Genomic DNA, 22,053 nt, shown 5'->3' on the forward strand with positions numbered 1-22,053 from the left:
TCCTAAAAACTGTGTTTCCTGGAATAATCATGCTGTATTTCTGTGCTCATCAGAATATAAACTGGCAAATACCACATGCCAAATTACTATACGGGTGCCCTTTGACTTGTGAGAAGTGCTGTACCTCATTTTGTGACTGGCTGTTGCTATGTGGTAATTGTTAGGGAAACATCTGCTTACTGTCACATACTTTAGTATCCCATCTCATTGCGTGACATTTTGTTCTGTGACATTTAGTTCCCACTTGGGACTTGGAATTGGAAACCTAAAATTAAGTTCCATTTCCAACATAATAATAGGGAATTGTCCTGGATATTGATGCTTGAAGTTCCCAGTAATGGAATTTCAACAGAGCACTTTGGGGGAAAAAAATAACAGCAAATTATTATCAGTGATTTTCTTTATAAAATAAAAATACTTAGGTCCCAGAAACTGTTTGGAGGAACTACTTTGGGAGTTTCTTAGTTTTGAGAATATTATTCTTTAGTTTTTGGACTCATGGGAAATTGAAATGAACTCTCTTCCAGCAAAGTTTGCATACCTACCCATCTCTCATTTACCATTCAGACTGACTTTTTTTTTTCCTCCTTAAGGAAACATTTAGGAATGTTCCTTTTGAAATGTCTGAGTATACTCTTCTAACTTTTAGGTGATCCACAACCGAACTGTCTGCACAGGTTCTCTCTGTTCATTCCTTCATAAAATAAAAAGAGAATGATTTTAGACAATTGTTATGGTGCCTCTGCCTCGTTTTGGCACTTGGCTTAGTGCCCGTTGCCTTTGGTTCATATCCTGGAACTAGACTGGTGAACCCATTCTCACTCTCCCGTGCTGTTGGCACTCTCCAAGCTGGTCCTAAGCATTTCCCTCATCAGTCTGTTCCAGGAAGTATTGTGTGTCCTAAGCTTCTCCATGGACTTATTAAACTCACATGCTGTTTAAGCAAAAACTGGGGCAACCATCATTCAGAAGAAGGGGTAGCTGGTTTGCTATGGTTCTGCCAAATTGTCTCCACCCTGAAAACAAGCAAACAGCACATACGAAGTGTCTTAGATCTAGTTCCAGAGGAAACAGGCCGTGATAGAGAATTGCGTTGGGGAAGTTTACGGGAGCGAGCTCCTGGGACACCTGTGAGGGGTGGCAGAAGCAGGGTTAAGCAGGGGGAGAAAAGTGGATCTGAGATGAAGTCACAACAAATATCTCAGCTGATCCCACAGGGGATGACCCCACTGGATTATCCCATTTGTGCAAAGGGGCAAGGCTTTTATACCTGACACTGAGCTGTCATTGGATGTGGATTCCATAGCAGGAGAGAATGGGGCGGGCAACTTGCCTTCAACACCTGGGGAATGAGTGCCTGGGTTCTGAGAAAGTGATCCGGGCCATGGTCCACCCATTTCTAGGCAGTATTCTAAAAGCTGAATTGCTTTCTTGGAAGCAAAGATGTAGACACATTTCCCCCCATTTTTCAATATGTTTGTAAAAGGATTAAGGACTCAATAGAAGAGGGCCACACAGTGCAGAATGTGCAAGCTATCTTTGCCCATTTGTCATGCCCTCTATTTCCTGTGGGTTGGACAGTTACCACATCCACGTTTTATGAAAAATGAGGCTTTGTATTAGTTGGTAAAAAAAAAAAAAGCTGAATAAATGGACAAACCACTGCTATACTGAGACATACACAACTTTGCCAGGAATGCTCATGCTCATAGTGTGTGTCCCTCACTTTCAAGGAGCTATTGTACACACCAGCCCACAGACACTGCCGCCTCCATATCTGCAGCAAGAAAGCAGTGTCCATGCTGCGGTGCTTTTCACATGATCTCTGCCTCCCTTGCCTGATGCCTCAGAAAGCTCTCCCATCTCCCGGAAGAAGGGGGACACGGGGGGAGGAGGAGGTTCAGAAACCAACTCCCTCCTCTTGAGTTGACCCAAAGCCCAGAACCCACAGTGCTGAGCAGTATGAATTTATATGCAGTGATGCTCTAGTCAATGGTCAGAGAAAGTTTTTTGGAGAAGAAAGAAATAATACATAAATTAAACCTGAAATCTGTATAATAAAGTCATCTTGAGTAAATGTAGGGATATTGAAGGTGACTCAGTCATTATTTTATCACATTAAGACCTTTTAAATATTCACAATTGATCAAAAAGAGGGAAGAAATGAGTTATTATACAAAACAGTTAAAAAACTTGATAGCATTCAATCTTTACTTCTGCCCAAGTGTTAGGCATATTCAAAGTTTTTGGTCATTCATTTTAATTTTAAATGAGGTAACTTTTCCAAAAGTTTATACTGCTAGACATGGCAGAGCCAGCATTAAAAATGATCTCTCTGGTAGAAAAATATATTCATCTAGAGGCCCGGTGCACGAAATCCATGAATGGGTAGGGTCCCTAGGCCTGGTCGGTGATCAGGGCTGATTGGGGCCTTCTGGCTGTCAGCCGGGGCCTTCCTTCCAGCTGCCAGCCAGGGCCTCCCTTCCCTGGCTGCTGGTTGCTGGCTGGGGCCTTCCTTCATTCTGCACCACCCCCTGGTGGTTAGTGCACATCATAGCGAGTGATCGGTCTCCTGGTCGAATTCTTGTGGGGACAATTTGCATATTAGGCTTATATATATATATAGATTCTTTCAAGAAAAGTATCCATAAAGAGAAATGTGTCATTAAAATAAAATACTGTTGTTATCTGTAGAGTTACATTTCTGAAAAATTGAAAAATATTGGGCTATGCATGCTGTAGTTCTATTTTTTTTGGTAGAGTGCGAAGAGTGATTCTGGGATTAGGAGACCTGCATTCATTACCTGGCAAAGAGCTCTGGGAAAGAAAATGGACCTCAATTTTATCATTCATAAAATTAGGATATAAAATTAGAATGATAGAGATCAACATTTTAGATAATTTAATGCATTTGACATGAGACAAATCTTAAACAAGGTTTCTGGTGACAGAACTATGTTATGTCCCAGAACCAACCTGAGATATGTTGAAGGCTGAATGCTTCTGTGGTTACATACAGCATTGATTTAGCAGGGGGTTCCCCCAGAGGAATGTTGTTTTGTTGAAGTCCTGCTGACTCCTTGCTTATTTTATTTTTTATTGATTTCAGAGAGGAAGAGAGAGGGAGAGTTAGAAATATCAATGATGAGAGACTCATTGATCAGCTGCCTCCTGCATGCCCCCTACTGGGGATTCAGCCCACAATCCGATCATTTGGCTGGATCTAGAATTGAACTGTGACTTCCTGGTTCATGGGAGGAAGCTCAACCATTGAGCCATCCCAGCTTGGCAACTCCTTGATTGTTTAACTATCTGGTGTAGAAAAGAAGATGGAAGCTGATATGGTAACAAATGGGGAATCCTGGATCTTATTTGCTTTACTGGTAAATGACCAGAGAAGGAATAAACAAAGTAAGACAGAATGTTTGGCAAATATGTCTGTTTACAAAAGAATTGTATAATAAAAAAAATGGATTTACTAAAGTTTTGGGAGAAGGGGATCCTTATTCACCTGTCTTGTGGTTTTACACGGTAGGATCATAGGAATTCAGTAATGTATTTGGGTTCAAAAGTTGATTCTGCAATTATACTGGGAAATGAAGACTAAAAGATGGGAGTTATATTATAAATCCACGTGAGTCCAGTTACCTCTCTCTCGTGTAAACTGCCATGAATGTGGGGACTGCAACCCACAACAGGCCCTATGTTTGAATATTGTATTTAATTTTTTTCCCAATAGTAGGAATGAATAACTTAAATGATCAGAAACCATGAATTTTATCACTATGGAATATTTATATATATGGAGAGAAACATGATAAAAAAAACATAGCCAGAAGACTGTAACAATAATTCTAGGTATCCAATATTAATTAATTGCCTCCAACAGTCTCTGCCTACATTACTGTGGAGTCTTTTATTCATTTGAAGTAGCTTAATTAGGTATTGGTCTAAATAAAATCTATCTTTTCCTTGTGCGTTTAACGAGGAAATAACTTTCACATAGCTAGTTAATATCACCTGGAGTTAAAAGTGAGGCGAAAGAGAAACTGTTGCAGTTGAAATATGCTGATTTGACTATTTCTTAGGAGATATTGGAGGATGGAATGCAGAATTCTCCTGGGGAAGATAAGGAGGATTGGTTGCCAATACTGACTTAAAAATACTATTTAAAAAAACACACATACTAGTTTCTTTTTTCCTTCTTGAAACTAAAAAGTACACTATTTAGCTTCTTTTTAGCTTCTAGTGTTGTAAAACCACACTTTATATCCAATATTCAATTTATCAGGAAAACAAATAAGATATTGTTTCCTTGTATGTGATGCCATTTTTCAGTGTGTTTCTCTTTTGTTTTTTTCTTAGTAGGAAAGATCCTCCCAGACATATTTTCTTGTATCATTTATTTTTACATGGCTTAAATACCATTGATGTCAGAGCATATTGATCACTTCACTGAAAAAAATAGGCTATTGAAAAGTCTAGTGTTTAAACGCCAGATGTTAAAATATTTTTAATGTTGAATTGAATTGATAAATGACCCCTAACCCGAATGCTTCCTCTAACCGTAAGAAGCAGTCTTTTTTGATTGCTAGCACCTCATAAAACATGGATTTTCATTTACTCTCCTTGGAAGGCCTCTGAGAATATTTGCATTGTCAGCAGCTAAAATTGACCACAGAAATGATAACGAACTAATTTAGAAAATTGTGCGATCATTTAGGCACTGAAGACGTGTGCAAGGTAATTAAAACCAAACTTCAGGACGGTGAGTTTGACTGCAGTTGGCGATTCTGCAGCTGGGGTCACCGCTGGAGTTGTACGAAGGCATATGTTCAATTACAGTTGTAATGAGGAACATGGGATGGATTGATTCTTCATTTGCTGTGCTCATCTCCAGAGGATGCAATGGCCTATATTAAAACAGGAACATAGAATCTTTTGTGGAGGATAATAAAATATGCAAGATAATCCACACCACGTGAATAGATGGTTGGCATATGGCTTTTCTCTTTGGGTCTAGAACTGTTGTCCTTAGCTGCTGTCAAGGAAAAGACAAATGGAAATGTTCACTATTAGCCACTTAGGAATGAGATCAATGCCTCTGATCTCCTTAGTTTGCTCATGATTATTCCATGTTAACAAATACATATTGTTCACAAAGGTGTTCTTAGTGGATATGCACTTATAAGGGCATCTTTGTGTTTTGTTATTTTCTAAATCAGCAAAGGAAAAGAAAAATGCACATTATGAAGTTTTTTGTTGTCTCATCCATTGTACACAAGACATATAGTAAGAGATATAAAGGAGGCTTTTTCACTTTATTTCTTTTTTATTTTACAATGAAAAAAGCAAACGGCATTTCATTTTTAGATTTTATTCTACATGTTGATATACTTGAAAATACTAGTACATACTCTTGGATAAACTTAAAGAAAGACTTATTACGTCATGTTGTGATATAGGCTAATATTTGGTAGGAGGACCACCTTTTGATTTCATGAAAACTTGCGTTCATCTCAATGATCATTCTCTAAAGTTTGCAGAATTACACTGAGCCTGGCTATAGTCAGGGCTCTACTCTTGACTTTAAAACAAAACAAAATAAGATAAGACAAATACAATCGTTCCCTTTTAAAAAATGCAATATAGAATAAGATCTTGAAATCTCTGATTTGAATAAATAGGTGAAGGCTAATTAGAATTAGTGAAAAAATGCGCGATTAGAAGATGCATGTTTAAGTCAGTAGTCTCATTTAAATAGATGTAGCTAAGAACCATTTTTGCTTTTGCCCTGCCCATCACTGCCCTTTGGTGCACTGCTTTTCCTTAGTTCCTGTCGTGTGGGGTGCAAAATCCATACCTCGGCAACTCTGGTCATGTGACTGAAACTTGGTCCATCACAATGCCCACATCCCTTGTCATACAGATGACTCTAGAGCAGTTGTTCTCAACCTGTGGGTTGCGACCCCTTTGGCAGTCGAATGACCCTTTCACAGTGGTCGCCTAAGATCATCCTGCATATCAGATATTTACATTACAATTCATAACAGTAGCAACTTTACAGTTATGAAGTAGCAACAAAAATAATTTTATGGTTGGGTCACAACATGAGGAACTGTATTTAAAAAGCTAGAAGGTTGAGAACCACTGCTCTAGAGGTTGGTTATGTTATTTAGACTTGGCCGATACAAGTTATACCTAGGCTGTTTCCATTGTAATATCTTGAGAAGAAGGTCTTGGGTTTTGGAGTTGGAAGTAAATTGGATGCAAGGAATAGCTGAGAACATAAAGCCAGTCAGAGATCAGAGGACATGAGAGCCACAGGGAGCCGATCGTAGCTGCTTCCTGTCCAGTGCTGGTGGGACACAGAGCTTCCCTTTCTTTCCAGTATTCCTCCCAAACATCCCTCTTTTTTCTTACTGCTTAGTTTAAGTTGCAAAAGTCCTATCTAGTGAAACAGACAGGAATTCTTAATGAATGTGATATTTGCATGTAATTAGGCTACTTCTACTGGGTATCTTCCCTTAAATATGTCATGGCTTCCTACAGGCATCTTTATTTACAAAACATTTGGACTTCATTGACAAAGAAAAGATGAAATTTACTTTTGTGAATAGACCTAAACCCTGAATTAACAACATCAAAATTATTAGATCTGTGCAGCATGAATGTTTATCCATTCAAATAGTGTCTGTAACCTTGCTTGGGCCCGGGATCCAAGTCATTATGTTGAATTCTTTTCTCTCTCTACTTTTCAAATCAAGTTCATGGGCCTATTCTATGCCCTTGAAATCAAATTTTGCAGCCTCTTGGCTTTTCTCCAAAAGTCTCATTGTTTCACAAGCCATCCTTATTTTCAATTCATCCTTCCCGGTCCACTGTGTAAATAGGTGGACCTGCGTACTCAGGAGAAGTCGAACGCATTTGGTTGTTATTAGAGGAAGGATAGCTGACTCACACATGTAAAACATTAAAGAAATCTTACAAATGTTTGAGTGATGTTTTTTCTGTTGTTGTTGTTGTTGGAGGCTGTGGGGCATTTAACCGCTTCCTGCCAGGCACACTCAGGCTTCTCTCTGCATTACCAGGTATCGTTTTAGGCTAATAAAATAAACAAGGACACTATTTTAATTTTCTTTTCCCAGCATTTTTATTAGTTTACTTAAATGAAACATGCTATACACTGTGCAGCCTTTCGGAAGGTGGGAGGAGGGGGGATTCTATATTGTCACAAGGAGTCTCCCCAGGGCCAGCACTCCGATGGACACGCATTTGTGGCTGATGTACCTTGACATTGTGGTGAGGTGTGAAGGGGAGCACGATTCCCATAGAGGCAGAGCTCCTGAAATAATGATGCTTTTTAAAATATATACAATATTCAGGGCTGGAACTGCTTTTCCTTCAGTAGCACAATCCAGCTGCAAAGGGGGCCAGTATTCTGTCTCCATATCGAGCAAACATGCCATTTTTAAATGCAGGAGAGTCTCATTTCTCCTTATCTGACTTTCTGTGCTCGTGTGTGTGTGTGTGTGTGTGTGTGTGTGTGTGTGTGTATTTTGGGGGGAGAGGTAAGGGAGATGTTTTCTATTTTTGGCTTCTGCCAGCTTTGATACATTTTGCTGGAAGCTGTTTTAGTGTTTTGAGTACTATAATGATGACTGCTTACACGGTCTCCTTGGTAATCTAAACGGCTGTGTGAAACACGAATCCAGTTTGTGCCCTATTTGCTCTGACCGTGGTCATCTAATACTGTATTTGTCTCATCAAACGTTTAATTTGGGTTGTGGGTGGTCCATCTTCATATGTCAGGTGCAATTATTATTTTAAAATAAAAGAACCAAGATAATCTAGTTCTGATAGGAATGCATTACACTGCAGCTTGCAGACTCAGTTACCAATTGAATGTTAACATATAGATTCCAACCACAAAGATTAAACATTTTTTTAGTATCTCATTTGTTAAAAAGCAAGTTGGAAGGCAGGTACCATGAAAGTCAATGTTAGCCATAAGCCTATTCACTGTCTCAAATGCATTTCTTTTGAAATACCAACTTTTTTAAAAAAAATGAGAAAAAATGAGATCTTTTATAGGATTACTTTATGGGAAAGTTTCTTAATAAAGCTAATTGTTAAATAACAGATTAACTGGAAGTGCTGGTTAAACATTGACACAATTAAGGTATAAGAAAAAGTCACAAAACACCAGCCTTTCTAGAAGTTAAACTTTAGTAAAGAGACACATTTAGTGAGTCTTTTTCTTGTACCAAAATACCGTGTCCAAACAATAAAGTAAACAGGCCTTTTTAAAACAAGAACTATGAAGGTAAAATTGCAGCATCAATATACTTTTATATATATATCACTTGAAATAGTTAGAACAAATAGTCTTTTTCTACATTTTTAAAATCACTACAGACACTGCAAATAAGGCTTAAGTATTTATTTAGTGGAGTACAATGTGTGTTGACCGGTACACTCTTACATCCTGTTTTCTATACCTGCTCTAACAGAATGAATTTCGATATGGTTACATTATGGAACCTTCCAAAGCTCTTTGAATTTACAGAAAAGATGTTTTATTTGGTTTTGTAGAGACTAGATCATACAGCTTGAACAGGTTGTTCAGCATATGGTTACACATATACCAGGATATCTTTGCTCAGATTAAGGCCCTGGGAGAGTTGCACTTCGTACCAAATTCCTCGAGAGTTCCTTTGAGGGAGATGCACAAGGGGGACTTATAAAGGGTACTTACATACGAAGACAGCCTCGTCATCACCTACCACTGCTACAGGTGGCAGACAATCGTTAGTAAAAAATGAGGCTAGGCTACTAAGATGTATTTAACAACCAATTTTCCTTCTTTTATATATTCCTGGAGACCCATGGATGTATTGGAAGGGAAACATTTTAGCCTTCTGGTCTGTTTCTTAGGAAAGAAAGCCTTAGCAGTGATACATGTTTTTAAATGATGGCAGACATCTGTCACTCAAGCCATGCCCCCAGCACTGTCGTGTGGGAGGTTGACAGTTCTCATTGCAGAAGTGCAGACTAAGTCAACGGGTCGCCCCTGGGCACTCACAATGTCATCTCCTACTCTTGAAGTGTTTGCCAAGTTCTGAAATCACTTTGTCGTGAACATGCCTGTGGTGTGCTGAAGAAAAAGCAAAGGCCAGTCAGAGGGCAGCTGCTGAGGACACTCTTTAAAACCCCAAAAGATATTTAACATCCTATTAAATAAATAACTTAGAAGGAAATAGAAAGGGATGAAGGCAGAATGCACAAGCATACCATGCTATTTGCTTTGTTAGAACAGTTTTACACTAACATGTGTACATCTTTTAATCCTATCCAATGCTCCACGATGCCACGCCCAAAGCTCCTTTGGTTGTGCACAGAACATGACCCAAGTGCTTTCCAGTAAATGCTTGCGTGTCTTACTGCTCATTGAATCACTCGGCTGGAATGAGCAACGAAAGTCTTTGACATGAGTTCATATTCCATAAATAACTTTTCTGAAGATCATTCGACAGATTGTTCCATGTCCTTTAAGTTCTATCTCAGAGGTTAAAAAAACAAATAAAAACAAACATAAACAAAAACTTAACCAAGAAACCCAGCCACAATGTTGTTCATATAGGAGTAACTTCTATTCCGTTTGCTCCACCTCTATCTGGATTATAAGGCATGACACAGAACTAATGAAAGGAACATCATACATCAGCAGTGTGTACAAAAGTCTTTAAAGACTTTCTTTCTTTCAAGCAAGCAGATGCCTGCCATGCGTCTTTGCCTTTTGAGCTACTGTTTTCGTGAAGAATACCCACTATTCCTGGCCAAAGAGCCTTTGGTTCCACTGCACCCACAAGCCCTGGCTGCTTCTATGAGTGCACCACCATTGGGAGGAAATGAGCGGAGGTGTTTTTCCTTCGAGTTTTCTGTCCTCTCCTGGGAGCTCCTTTTCCATTCAAGGCCACGTACATCTGTCTCCCATTGTGCTGCCAGTTGAAGGATGCATAGGTGTTGTATCCATTTTCCTCTATCCTCTCCTTCAGCTTACAGTCATTGTTAAATTCTTTCTGCAAAGTAAAAACCAAAATCTTTTATTCTTATGTTAATGATACTTGGTTCCATTGGGCTGGAGCCAGCTGTAGAATTCTAGTTCTAGGGTTTGTGTGCTGTTGACATTTGTATGCAAGGTGTGCACTTAATAACACAAATTCAACAGCAGAGGGTAAAACTAATAACTCATAACTAAAAGCAGATTCTATGTGTGAAGACAGGTTATTTACTTTAATTGATCATCATAGACTCATACTGAGGCCCTTTTACAAAGCTGGCATGCCTTGAATATGATGTGGTTTAAGTACCTAGAATGATGATCATGAAATAAACATTCCACTAACAATATTTGTGATGAGTCAATGATCAAAAATAGTGTTATCCCCTCCACCCCCCAGAGTAATGACTAGGGTGCCTCATGGGTAAAATTGAATTATAAGAAAAAGGTAGGTTTTTCAAGTGTTTAAACTTTACCTATAAATCCACGATAAACACACCGACATTGATGAGAAAGCAGATTAATATTTCTAGATAACCATGCGGCTGGGAGAGAAATGAGTGTTTTTCTCTCTTCTAAACACCAGATTTCTCACTTCTGTAAAATTATTTACAATTGTCCATAATTTGGAATTTTGATAGGTTTTATTCTGAGATCTAGGAATGATGGAAAAGTAGGAGGGGGAAGGCCTTTCTTTGTGAATTACCATATCAGAGAAATTATAAATATGGTGACTAGCACTGGCAATGTTGTATAACCCTGAAGACTTTGATCTTGGGAAATTCCACTCTATAGCTATAGTGCTTTGGCTTTGTTTCAAGTGACCATGTGTTTTTAGGGGGATCTTTTGGGACAAGGATTGATGTCTTATTCATTCCATAAATCCAGGATCTCACTCTGGAGTTAATAATGAAGGGGAGGTGCCTCACTAATTTCTAGACTCTGGCTTCAAAAATGTCCTTCTTTCCTTATACCCAAACTAACACAGTCAAGAAGTTAAAACTTGGGACTTTTGCTCTTCTAGTTCTAACATTCTCCATCCAAACCAATGGCATTGTAGGCATCTCTCAGTTGACGGGTCTACTGGTCAGTTCAGATAGTTTCTCTCACCTCAGTACTTTTTGAAATTTCTACTTAATTTATAATTCTTGAACATGCGTATATTTAAATATCCAGGTTTATGTGGGCTAGATTGTAATTGTGAACATTAGCAGAATCAACATAAACAGGTATAGTTTATGTTGATGTGATTAGTTTAAGCTTTGTTACCTGGAATTAATTTATCCTATGTGAGTCTCTTCTATAAAGTAATATTTAAATGTGGTTTTCAAAGCAGATACGACCTTTTACATGAATAATTACATTCATTTCATTAAATAGGGTTCAGTTTAGACACTGGGAGGATAGAGAAAATTTTAGATAATTTTATATTTGAAACAGAGTTGTATAGAAAAGTGGTTATTCCCCCCCCCCCCGAAAAAATTTATACAACAATGCTTCTTAAAGTGAGGTACACCTGTTGCAGACCCCTCATCTCAGGCTTTTTAAAAATATTTAGACCATAGCTCACATGCTGTATCAGAGTCTCCACAGGAGGCCCTAGGAATCTATTGTTTATAGCATTTAGGTAAATCGTAAGTGTTAACGTGTTTTGTTTTGTTTTTTAATCTAGGCTAGAGCAAGATCTCAAAGTAGAGTCTTAGTTTAGAAAAAGGTTTTGAATTTCTTTAGGATACCAGGTACATTTCTTTGGTCCTTACATCAGGCCCTTTGAAGGCTTCTTCTGTTTAAATTCAGTTTTATAATTTATTTTCTTAATTCTGTCAATCAAGAGAAAACTAATAACACAATAGATGCATTGTTCAAAAAATGAATAATGAAAACATAAGAGGTATACATTTTCCCACAAGGAAATGGAGGAAACGATGCAAAAGAATAGAATATGGAGCTGTATTAATCAATGATTCTGGATGCCTAACTGATATTTTTAAGAAAGCTTATAAAATAAAATAAAATTGAAGACCGGAAATTATAAGGGTTGTCTCCTGACATACAGAATTATATTAGGTGTGTGCTCACGAATTTTGATGGCATACCCTTTAGATGCAAAGTTCCCAGACCTGTCCATCCTGAACAGGACATCCAATTTGAGGAGATTTTTTCATTTAATTTAAACAAATCATCATTTTTCACTCTTCCTAATGATAATGCCAAATCACAAGATGATGCACTATGGTTAGAGAATGGGTTTCTCTTTGAAACTGGCTGGAAGTGGAGAGCCTAGATTGTAATGAGCTGAGCTCACTGGAGAGGTAGTTAGGTTTACGCATTACACAGCTCAGTGGACGGCATGGTTCTAAGTGCTGAGGAAATAGTGGAGAACAAAGCAGATTCTGACCTCTTAAAGTTCACAATCTACTAGGAGAAGACAGTCAACAAAAAAACACATTAATGTGCCTGGCTGGTGTGGCTCAGTGGTTGAGCATTGACCTATGAACCAAGAGGTCATGGCTCAATTCCCAGTCAGGCCACATGCCTGGGTTGCGGGCTCAATCCCAGTGTGGGGCATGTAGGAGGCAGCCAATCAATGATTCTCTCTCATCAACTGGTATTTCTCTCTTTCTCTCCCTCTCCCTTTCTCTCTGAAATCAATAAAAATATATTAAAAGTACATTAATGAGAGAAATATATGATAAGAGCCATTGCAGGTCACTAAAAAGGGTGCTGTGATAGAAAGCACGGGACACCTATTTCAGATAGAGATAGAATGAATGAATTCATAGACCTCAGAGCTCAGAAAGAAACATAGGCACAGCACATGAGCTGTGTCGGGATAGAAAAAAATGTGGGGCAATGAGAGACAAAGTATTTAATACTTCTATGACATAGTTAATTTGAGAGTTACTCACTTCTCCTTGATGTCACCTTTTTAAAGAAGTATACTTTATCAATTAAAAATTATTTCAATCTTTTATTGCAATTACAGTATTTTACATTTTCTCCCTCAATCTAAACTCGTATTAGCTGGCTTTACTTTAAAGCATTGGTTTTGTCTGAGTGTGTATATCAGTAGCTCTTTAAAGAATATACATACACTTGGTCCTCTCACCCAGTAAACCTGGTAATAGATTTAGGAGAGACCTGGGCATATTCATTGAAAAGAAAAAGAAAAAATGCCTCAAAGATGAGTATGTTGTGAACCTCTAAATAGAGTCACTTTCTAAAATACTCTATTACTCTTCTAGGCTCATTAGTAGAGCAACATATATTGGAAATTTTCAACTAAAATTTCTCTGACTCCCCCCACCCCAGCCAAAGGTACCGACCCAATGTATGTCTGACTCTCCAGTTATAAGTGGACCTGATAGGAATGAAATACAAGGCTGTTCTATACCCAGACCAGTTATGGAATCAAGTTCCAATGATTCTCAAATTGTGGTTCCCAAACCAGTAGCAGCAGGAACACCCAGGACCTTGTTAGAAGGGCAAATTCTTAGATCCTACCTAGATGGACTAAATCAGAAAATCTGGGAGTGTGTTTTCATAAGCCCAGTGATTTGAACACATGCTCAAGTTTGAGAGCTACTGGCACTCCCATCCTGATGTTCATCAACAAAAGAAGTTTATGTACACATTTTAAAGTGATATTTCCTGATTCTGGCTATGGAACACGGGGATGTATGTAACCAAAGCACCGGCTGGATACCAGCTCCTTAATGGAGTTAATCACTATTGTCTGGGTAGATAAAATTCTGGAGTTGACTGCATGGCACACAAAACGATACATTTTTTGATATGTCTCCCAATTTCAGATTTTAACAGAATACAAAACACCCAAGTCTCTGTTTCATCTTCAGCTCTAACACAGACACATTATATGGTTTTCTACTCAAGATTTTTGTTTTCAGTGATCCTTTCTAAGTTGTCTGCAGTGCCCATGCCAGTTTGACCAGATGCTTCCGTGAGAGTCTGACTGGTGAGCAATCCAGAACATTGACTGACGGACGCCAGCATCAGCCTGTGTGGTAGGCTAATGGGTGAACAACAGAGATTATAGAGTTGGAAGAGCTACCCTGCCAGCCCTTGAAACTGTGCTGAGCAGCCCACTGTGGCTCTATTTACTAGCAATGGAACGATAACAAAGCTATTCAATGTCTTCGGGAAACAGTCCAAAACTGTGGTAGTAATTTACTGCAGTGAATTTTGAAAATGAAAGCAGAATACTTACTGAGCCATAGAGTTTCCCCCTCTTGTTCATGGCTAAATAATAGTTGCTGTTAATGGCTTTGACTGCAACAACTCCGATTTCAACTGAAGTTATCTTCAGGATACCTGAAACATACAATTACAAAAGGCTACACTTAAAGGAGTCACATACATTCAGTTGAGAGGAAGAAAAATGAGAAGAAATGACTGAGTTTATTTTTGATGGTTCTAAAACAAAAATATTTTTTTTAAAACTTGGAAATAAAATGCCAGCTTCTTTCAATGTGCCTGAAAACCCAGAAGCTGTATAAAAACAGGTAGTAGTTCTTTAAAAGAATTCCCCTGTATTTTACTCTGAGAATATGGGGAAATATTGTTTCAATTAAAATGCTTCCTTTGCTAACTCTGCATTTTCAACCCCATAAATATTGAAACAACTCTACTCATCTTAGCCTAGATTTCACAGAAACTTATCAGAGCGCACATCTGTATTATGGTATTAAATTAAATCTGTAGCATATGTCAGTAATATGTCAGATTGGCCTCAATCTGTAAAAACAGTGGTAAACTATTTCTTCTTTGTAGGACACGTAGATAAACTAAATCTTTTGCCTACATTTAACTGATAAATTGATTTTCGGCAAATGTGTTGACATTTTGAGGTACAGAGTGACTAATCCCACACCCACATTATCTTTAACATAGCAGGATTACTACTCTGGTTTGGGAGGAAATCCATCAGCACTTTTAAAAGTTTTCTTTATTTTTCTGGAAAGAATGGAAAATTTAAGTTTTCAGTTGTTGTTTTTTTGTTGTTTGTTTTTGTTTTGTCTTGTTTTGTTTTCTGGAAAGAATGAAAAACTAAGGGAATTAGTAACTGATAGACAAGAGACCTTATCCCCTAATACACAAGTTTTGATTGGTGCATCTAGAGATACTTTTCTCTGAAAAGTTTCTAAGTAATGAGAGAAAAGGCATTTGATATTCTACTCAAAATGCCCACCTATTTTAGGTTAAGTAGGCCTTGGGTACTCACTACTTACTTCTTATTTTATGACTCTTGGGAAAGCTTTCTCAGGGTAGGAAGCTGCACTGTGATGATCAAACGCCTCTGGACCCAGAGTGACTGGGTCTGAATCCCAGCTTCACATTTACTGGTCAATGACTGTAGCAGACGTCACTGAACTGCCTGGCATCTCAATTTCATTTGTAAAATGGGCAACATAAGAGCAACTCCCTCATATTCTTGTTGTGAGGATTAAATCAGAGATACATATTAAATAATTAAAACTTGCTTAGAGCTTAGTGACTTCTTAATTATTATTAGAGTGAAGTTTTCCTCTAAGAGTTCCAGATTTTGGAATTTCTTCCTGAACAGAATCCACAAATTCCTACGGGCTTAGCCCATACAATCTGGACGTTGATCATATGTTATTATTCATCACATATTACCTGGCGTAAGAAACACCATCCTGAATGTCATTGACAAACTGTATTTATACTCTTCCCAATGGGAAAGAGAGTGGCTTGTTTTCAAGACATGGATGGCTCCCTTTCTTTCACACGTTGATGAGCCATGTGGAGGTCAATAGACAACACTTGCATTCCCCCAGGCAAAGTTGGCATAACCAGAAAGACTTGTGCCAGAACTACATGCCAGGGACCATTCTGTCCACGTATCCTGAAGGAAGCCTCCGGCCTGACACAGCATTCTCTCATTAATAGAGTAAGATCAATTTTTATTGACAAACTCAAACTAAGGAAAGATGATGAAAGGTGAAGGAGACTTTTAACATCTATTTTCTTTACACTGGTAGTTGCCTTCAAGGTATGAACTCCCACACACACATTCATTTACATATTGTAAGACATACTTTTCTGCAGTTTATTTCTTTAGTTCTCATAACAATCCTATAAGGAGGTATTGCTATTTTGAGTTGCAGATGAAAAAAATGGAGGATACTGAGGTTATATAACTCACATGTAAGGTCATTCAACAACACAGGCCAGGAATGATGTATCCAACATTTGAACCTTGGCTTTTAGAATATCTTGCTCAGAATCTCTGACTATTTTGCCTCTACATCATATCTCCCCACTCTTTCCTGTTTCAGGAATCCTGTTGGAAAACCATCTGACAAAATGACTCATCAAGATAATAGTGTTTAACAGGAATACCACAGAGGACAATGTCTGATTTTAAGAAAAAGAAATCTAATGGACTTTATGTCATAAGCAGAAGATATGGAGCAAGGCAGATGCTAGGAATCTTGGGCAAAATATTTAGACTGCTATTTACTTTGCCTGTTCAAGAGGCAAGTAAACACTGCCAGTAAATTGCAAGGTGTTCCCTATGTTTGTATGATTTTTTAACTGGAAACTGTTAGAATGAAAAAGAATGAAGGATGATTTTAGCAAAAACTTTTTAAGGTGAATGAGAAGTAGTGGGATTAAACTGTAGTAACAGACTAAGTTGGGAAGAGGAAACGTGCTGTGATATAAATATTACTAAATCCTTGACTGATTATTTCTGAGAGTGTATTGCACATGGTAGAGCATATTTAGCTTGGAAATCTGTGGGTTTCATTCTGCTTTGCACAAAATAGGAACTCAATATTCAAGAAATTCATCAATCAATTCACCTCTTATCCCACTCTATGACTAGTTAAAGCTCGCCTGGAAAGGTCTATATACTTCAAAATAGAAAGAGGGAAGACGTAGGTGATGTAAGATTCATTCAAATTCTGAAAATAATTTTTTGGATACATCATATGTTAGTAAGTCATAATTTGATAATCTTGTGGGTGATGGACAATGACTGCTTTTGTTACAAATATCTTTGAATGTGAGAGTGATTTTCTGAGAAACTCCTCAAGTCCAGAAGACTTCTCTATTTTTCATAAAGAATCTCTCCAGTGTTCTCCGTTCTTTGGTGAGCATGATCAAGTTTGCCAATACAAGTATTTTTGGAAAAGAGCACTAGAATTTTGTTTGACAATTTTTAGAGTAATAACTTATAGCTCTATATGTGTATACCTTGATGTAAACTTAAATGTCAACTGAAGGACAGCTTCCTTGGAGAAATTAAGGGAACAGCATACAGAATCTCTCTGTATTTCTCACAACTGATGTAAATCTACAGTTATTTTAAAATTAAACTTATAAAAAGCACTGTTTTGTCACTAAAAGAAACTAGGACCTGAAAATTATATCATCAATAGAAAGAAACATAAATTATATTTCCCATATATTTAGATATTTTGTAAATTTAGACATTCTTATAGTGAAATTCTGTCATTTATATTAAGTTGTAACCACATCAGTTTTGCTATCTCTCAAAAGATGAATATGACAGGTGGCATTGTGAATCGGTTTAAGGGCTTTTGAACAGTTTCATACATAGGAAGACCTATGAGGAGAAGGGCACCCTTTTGGGAAATGATAAAAAGTCAAGTTATGGCTCTCCTCTTGCAAAGTCTATGTTTTATTGGGAATATAAGACAAATGCAGAGAGAATTCCAATAAAACATATGAAGTGATAGTGAGTACTTAAATGGAAGACAAGGGAGGCAAAGATGAAGGCAATTCATATTGGCTGAGGTTCCAAGGCAGACCAATTATGGGAAATGAGACCTGAACTGAGTAAGAGATAACCGAGGAAAAGGAGAAGACATAAGCAAAACATTATGGTGAACAATATGGTGTTTTCAGAAACAAAATTATAAGTTTTATTTACCAATTAGAGTAAAAGGAATAAGGCAGGAAGTTGTAAGAAGTGAGGTTAGGAAGTTAAGTCAGACTTAAGTTATCAAGAATCTTGTATGGAATTTAGGCAAACAGGAATATTTTACCTAAAAATATATATCTTTTTAAAGAACATATTAGAAAAAGCCAACATTTAGCAAATCCCTTTTAGTAAATAATAGCAATCTGTAAAGTTTATTCTGAATTATATTTGAAATCCTAAATAGTAAAGCTTGATAATCAACATTACAAAGTGATTGTGACATCAATCAGCTCCTATTAATGAGCAAATTATACCTAATGATGCATCATCACTATAGTAATGGGGAGGATTTTGTAAACTGTTCCAAATGGAAATAACCTAATAGTTGTAATTTTCATGTAAGTCATCTTTTCTTTGAAATTGCAGGGCATGCTATGTTTTGATGAATGCTTGAATAATAAATCTAAGGAGGTGGCCATTCACAAGTATCTTTCCTAGCTTATGATTTTCATTTCTAGGAGGGTAACATCTGACCCATTTTCTCCCCAGCAAATCATTGAACCAAGATGATTTGGGTTATTAGAATAAGCAAGCTATTGTACTGAATAGTAACTTTCTCCTTAAATATTTTTTTCATGGACACAACAGGAGAAAGTAAAAGACAAAGAAAACTTTAATAAAATGGATAGATGGGGAAGGTAGATGTAAACAATAAATGCAAAGACCTATTAATCTTTTTTAGATAAACAGAATATGAATAGAAGAAGGAATCCTAAAGATGATTCTGCTAACAGGTATTAAGTACAAATGTGCAGGGTTTGTGTTGGCTCTCACTCTGGAGGGGGAAAAGACAAACAACACAGTCTTTACATTCAAGGAGTTTTAAAGCTGAGTAGGATAATGACACAAAAAACTAAAGTAATTGCAATACAAAATATAATAAGTGTTATATCAGAGGGAAAAATGTGCTGTTATGGCTTTAAGTAGTAAAGAAGTCATCCTAAAAAAGGTGTTGGTGTTTGATGTGAGCCTTTCAGGAGTAGGATTTTAATAGGTGGGGATGTCTAAAGTTGAGGGGGATATTCTGGGCAGAGAAAAGTAAATGAGTAAAAACAGGCACAAGGAGGGAAGAGAGCTCAGCATGTGCATGAACCACAGTTGGCTTTACCACCAACTGCACTTAGTGGGGCCACTCTCCGTAAAAGTGAGGGCTCTACTTTGTTGACTAACAGTGGTGCTTTCCTGGGTGAGGAATCTACTGTTCAAAAAATCAGTTGTGAAACTTGGAAGCATCTCAATAAATGTCAGAACCTCACGAATTCAGAATCAATCACGTCTGTTATTTTTCTCTAAACATTTTAACTCAAAATACATTATGATGCTATATAGTCTGATAGTTTCAGTCAATGTGCTGAAATATATCATGGTTAGTAAAATGTAATACTCAAATCCTAACATCTCTCAATTAAAACAATCTCTCTCTCTCTCTCTCTCTCTCTCTCTCTCTCTCTCTCTCTCTCTCTCTCTCTCTCTCTCTCTCTCCTAAAACGGTTGGTTATATTCTAATATAGAAAAACCCATTGAGCTCCTTGAGCTTGTTGTCTCATTTACACTATATACCTCAGAGATTGTGTGGCCAAACCCAAGAGTACGGGGCTACATGGCTCCCAATGTGATCTTCCTTCAGAATCACTGTGGGTCTTATCACTTTGAACCACAACAATTGCAGTGGTCTTTTGTTACTTATTTAAAAACAGTGCATAGTTCATAATATGTCTTCATATATATTTACTGAATACATAAATGAATCAATGAGAGGTCCTAATGACTGGCTGAGTACAGGAAAACTGGGTATTCATTAAATACAGGTTTTTTTCTCTTGTCACTAGAATCATATTTGTAAAACCTTGAGATGCATTAATATCTCCACATCCAATTAAAATGAAACTGAAAGGAAAAGGAAATGTCAAAATGTTGTATGCGTCAAAGGAAAAGTCAATGAATTACAAAATATAAATATTTAAAATTTATTTCTAGGGAAATTCTTATAATCTGAAATTTCTTTAAAATTTCTAAATAGTAGATGTGTGGCTCTGCAACTATGTATTATTAGAATGGTGAGGAAAAGTTTCTCAAACATGGACCAGAAAGGCCATCTAGGGTGTGAGGTCTCTAGCTAAGGCAACGTTCTCAGTTAAGAAAGCGCCATTTGGCCTAGCCCTAGTGGCTCAGTGGATGAGTGCTGACCTATGAATCAGGAGGTTAAGGTTCAATGCCTGGTCAGGGCACATATCGAGCTGCAGGCTTGATCCCCAATAGGGGGCGTGCAGGAGGTGGCTGATTGATGTCTCTCATCACTGATGTTTCTCTCTCTCTCCCTCTCCCTTCCTCTCTGAAACCAATAAAAATATATTTTAAAAAAGCCCCATTTGGAGTAAATTGATTTTAATGACAGTAGTAGCACAACAATCAAGAACTGACTCAGAGCGGCTCTCATGTGTCGAGTGCTTTCATGTCTCATTTAACAGTCACAAATGATATCAGGTGAATATTATGTTAAAATGTTGGCACTGAGCCTGGGAGAAGCTAAGTGAATTGGTGAACACATAGTCACGACATAGTATAGATTTGGTGTTCGGATCCAAAGCCCGTTCTCTTTCCAGTACATGGCAGGCTTTGTTAAATAAACTTGAAGATAGCAATATGACAAAAGCAATGATAGAGTTTTACTTTTTAAAATACTTTTCTCCTTAGTATAGCAAACACTTGATTTTTAGATTTCAAAAGTATTTTAGAGAAACATATAGTTTTGTCAACACAAAGAAATTAACTTTTATGTAGTTTAATTTTCTAGGTAACTAAAATATTATAGCTCTTAGACTTTAAATTTGAGTTCCAAGTTATTTTTAATAAAGTTCACTCATTTCTTTGTTCATATGTAGAGATGATAATCAAAATTCACTACTTTTCTTTTTTTTTTTAAATATATTTTATTGATTTTTTACAGAGAGGAAGGGAGAGAGATAGAGAGTTAGAAACATCGATGAGAGAGAAACATCGATCAGCTGCCTCCTGCACATCTCCTACTGGGGATATGCCCGCAACCCAGGTGCATGCCCTTGACCAGAATCGAACCTGGGACCTTTCAGTCCGCAGGCCGACGCTCTATCCACTGAGCCAAACCGGTTTCGGCGCACTGCTTTTCTTGATGGCTCAGAGTCATTATCAAAATTAGGTCTGATGTTGTATGCATGCATATAAGCATAACCAATGGACATAAGACACTGGGGGGTAGGGGAGGCCAGGGGAATGTCAAGGGGGGTGGGAAGGAGACATATGTAATACTCTTTGTAATACTTTAAGCAATAAAACAAAATTTTAAAAAAATTAGGTCTGATGACTTTGCTATGAAAGTAGAATGCTCTCAGGAGCTGATAAATTAATACGTAATCTTGTTAGAATTGAGTCAAAATATAGGAAAATTTTGGTAATATTCTTTTCTGAATACAGGACATGAGGTTTTTTGTAGCAACCATAATATTTCTTTTTTTGTAGGTTCTTGGATATATTCTAAGAGTGGACAGCTATGCAAATGTGATGTTAAAGTCCAGGGGAAACATAAAAATATTTAGCTTTATGTCTAGCTGTATTAATTTTATCTTTCATGTCTATGATAAAACAAATGTAATTTTTCTTGTTTTTAAAAATAATAATAGATAATTTGCAAATGATTAAATAGGGTGTAAATTTGCTTCATAAATAATGGTATTGAAAAAACTAAACAACAGTTATTTTTTCAGCTGGTAGTTAATCCATTGACACCCTTGAATTTGTTAAAAACATGATTCCACTCATGGTTCTTGATACTAAAACTCTACTTTAGATTTAGGAAGTCCAATAGATTCTGGGCTTATATGATCATGGCCAGATAAATATATAGTTTTCAATATCTAAATAATTTCCATCATAATAATTTGACACATTTCAAATAACAGATGTTTTCACCTTTCTTTAATGCAACACAGAACTAAATTAAATGTAGCCTCAAAATAATTAT

The 22,053-nt window shown here is 37.2% G+C and overlaps 1 protein-coding gene across 2 annotated transcripts in view; it reads right to left on the minus strand.

Annotated features, from left to right (window-relative positions):
• Window positions 1-5,361: 5,361 nt before the first annotated feature.
• Window positions 5,362-22,053, minus strand: part of FGF10 (fibroblast growth factor 10) — an 83,368-nt gene continuing 66,676 nt past the window's right edge. Inside the window, exons 2-4 of one of the 2 annotated variants that reach the window (XR_004967658.1) lie at window positions 14,292-14,395; window positions 9,295-10,082; window positions 5,362-7,104 (exon numbers count right to left, since the gene is read on the minus strand). Coding sequence is in view for 1 of the 2 variants with exons in the window: in XM_036310167.1 (XP_036166060.1) it covers window positions 9,885-10,082; window positions 14,292-14,395 (302 nt within the window). In the remaining variant the exon portion in view is untranslated. Of the gene's footprint in view, window positions 10,083-14,291; window positions 14,396-22,053 lie in introns of both variants that reach the window. The other variant, XM_036310167.1, reaches the window with a different exon arrangement.

Source organism: Myotis myotis, unplaced genomic scaffold (genome assembly GCF_014108235.1).
Source record: "Myotis myotis isolate mMyoMyo1 unplaced genomic scaffold, mMyoMyo1.p scaffold_m19_p_5, whole genome shotgun sequence".
Classification (NCBI taxonomy): domain Eukaryota; kingdom Metazoa; phylum Chordata; class Mammalia; order Chiroptera; family Vespertilionidae; genus Myotis; species Myotis myotis.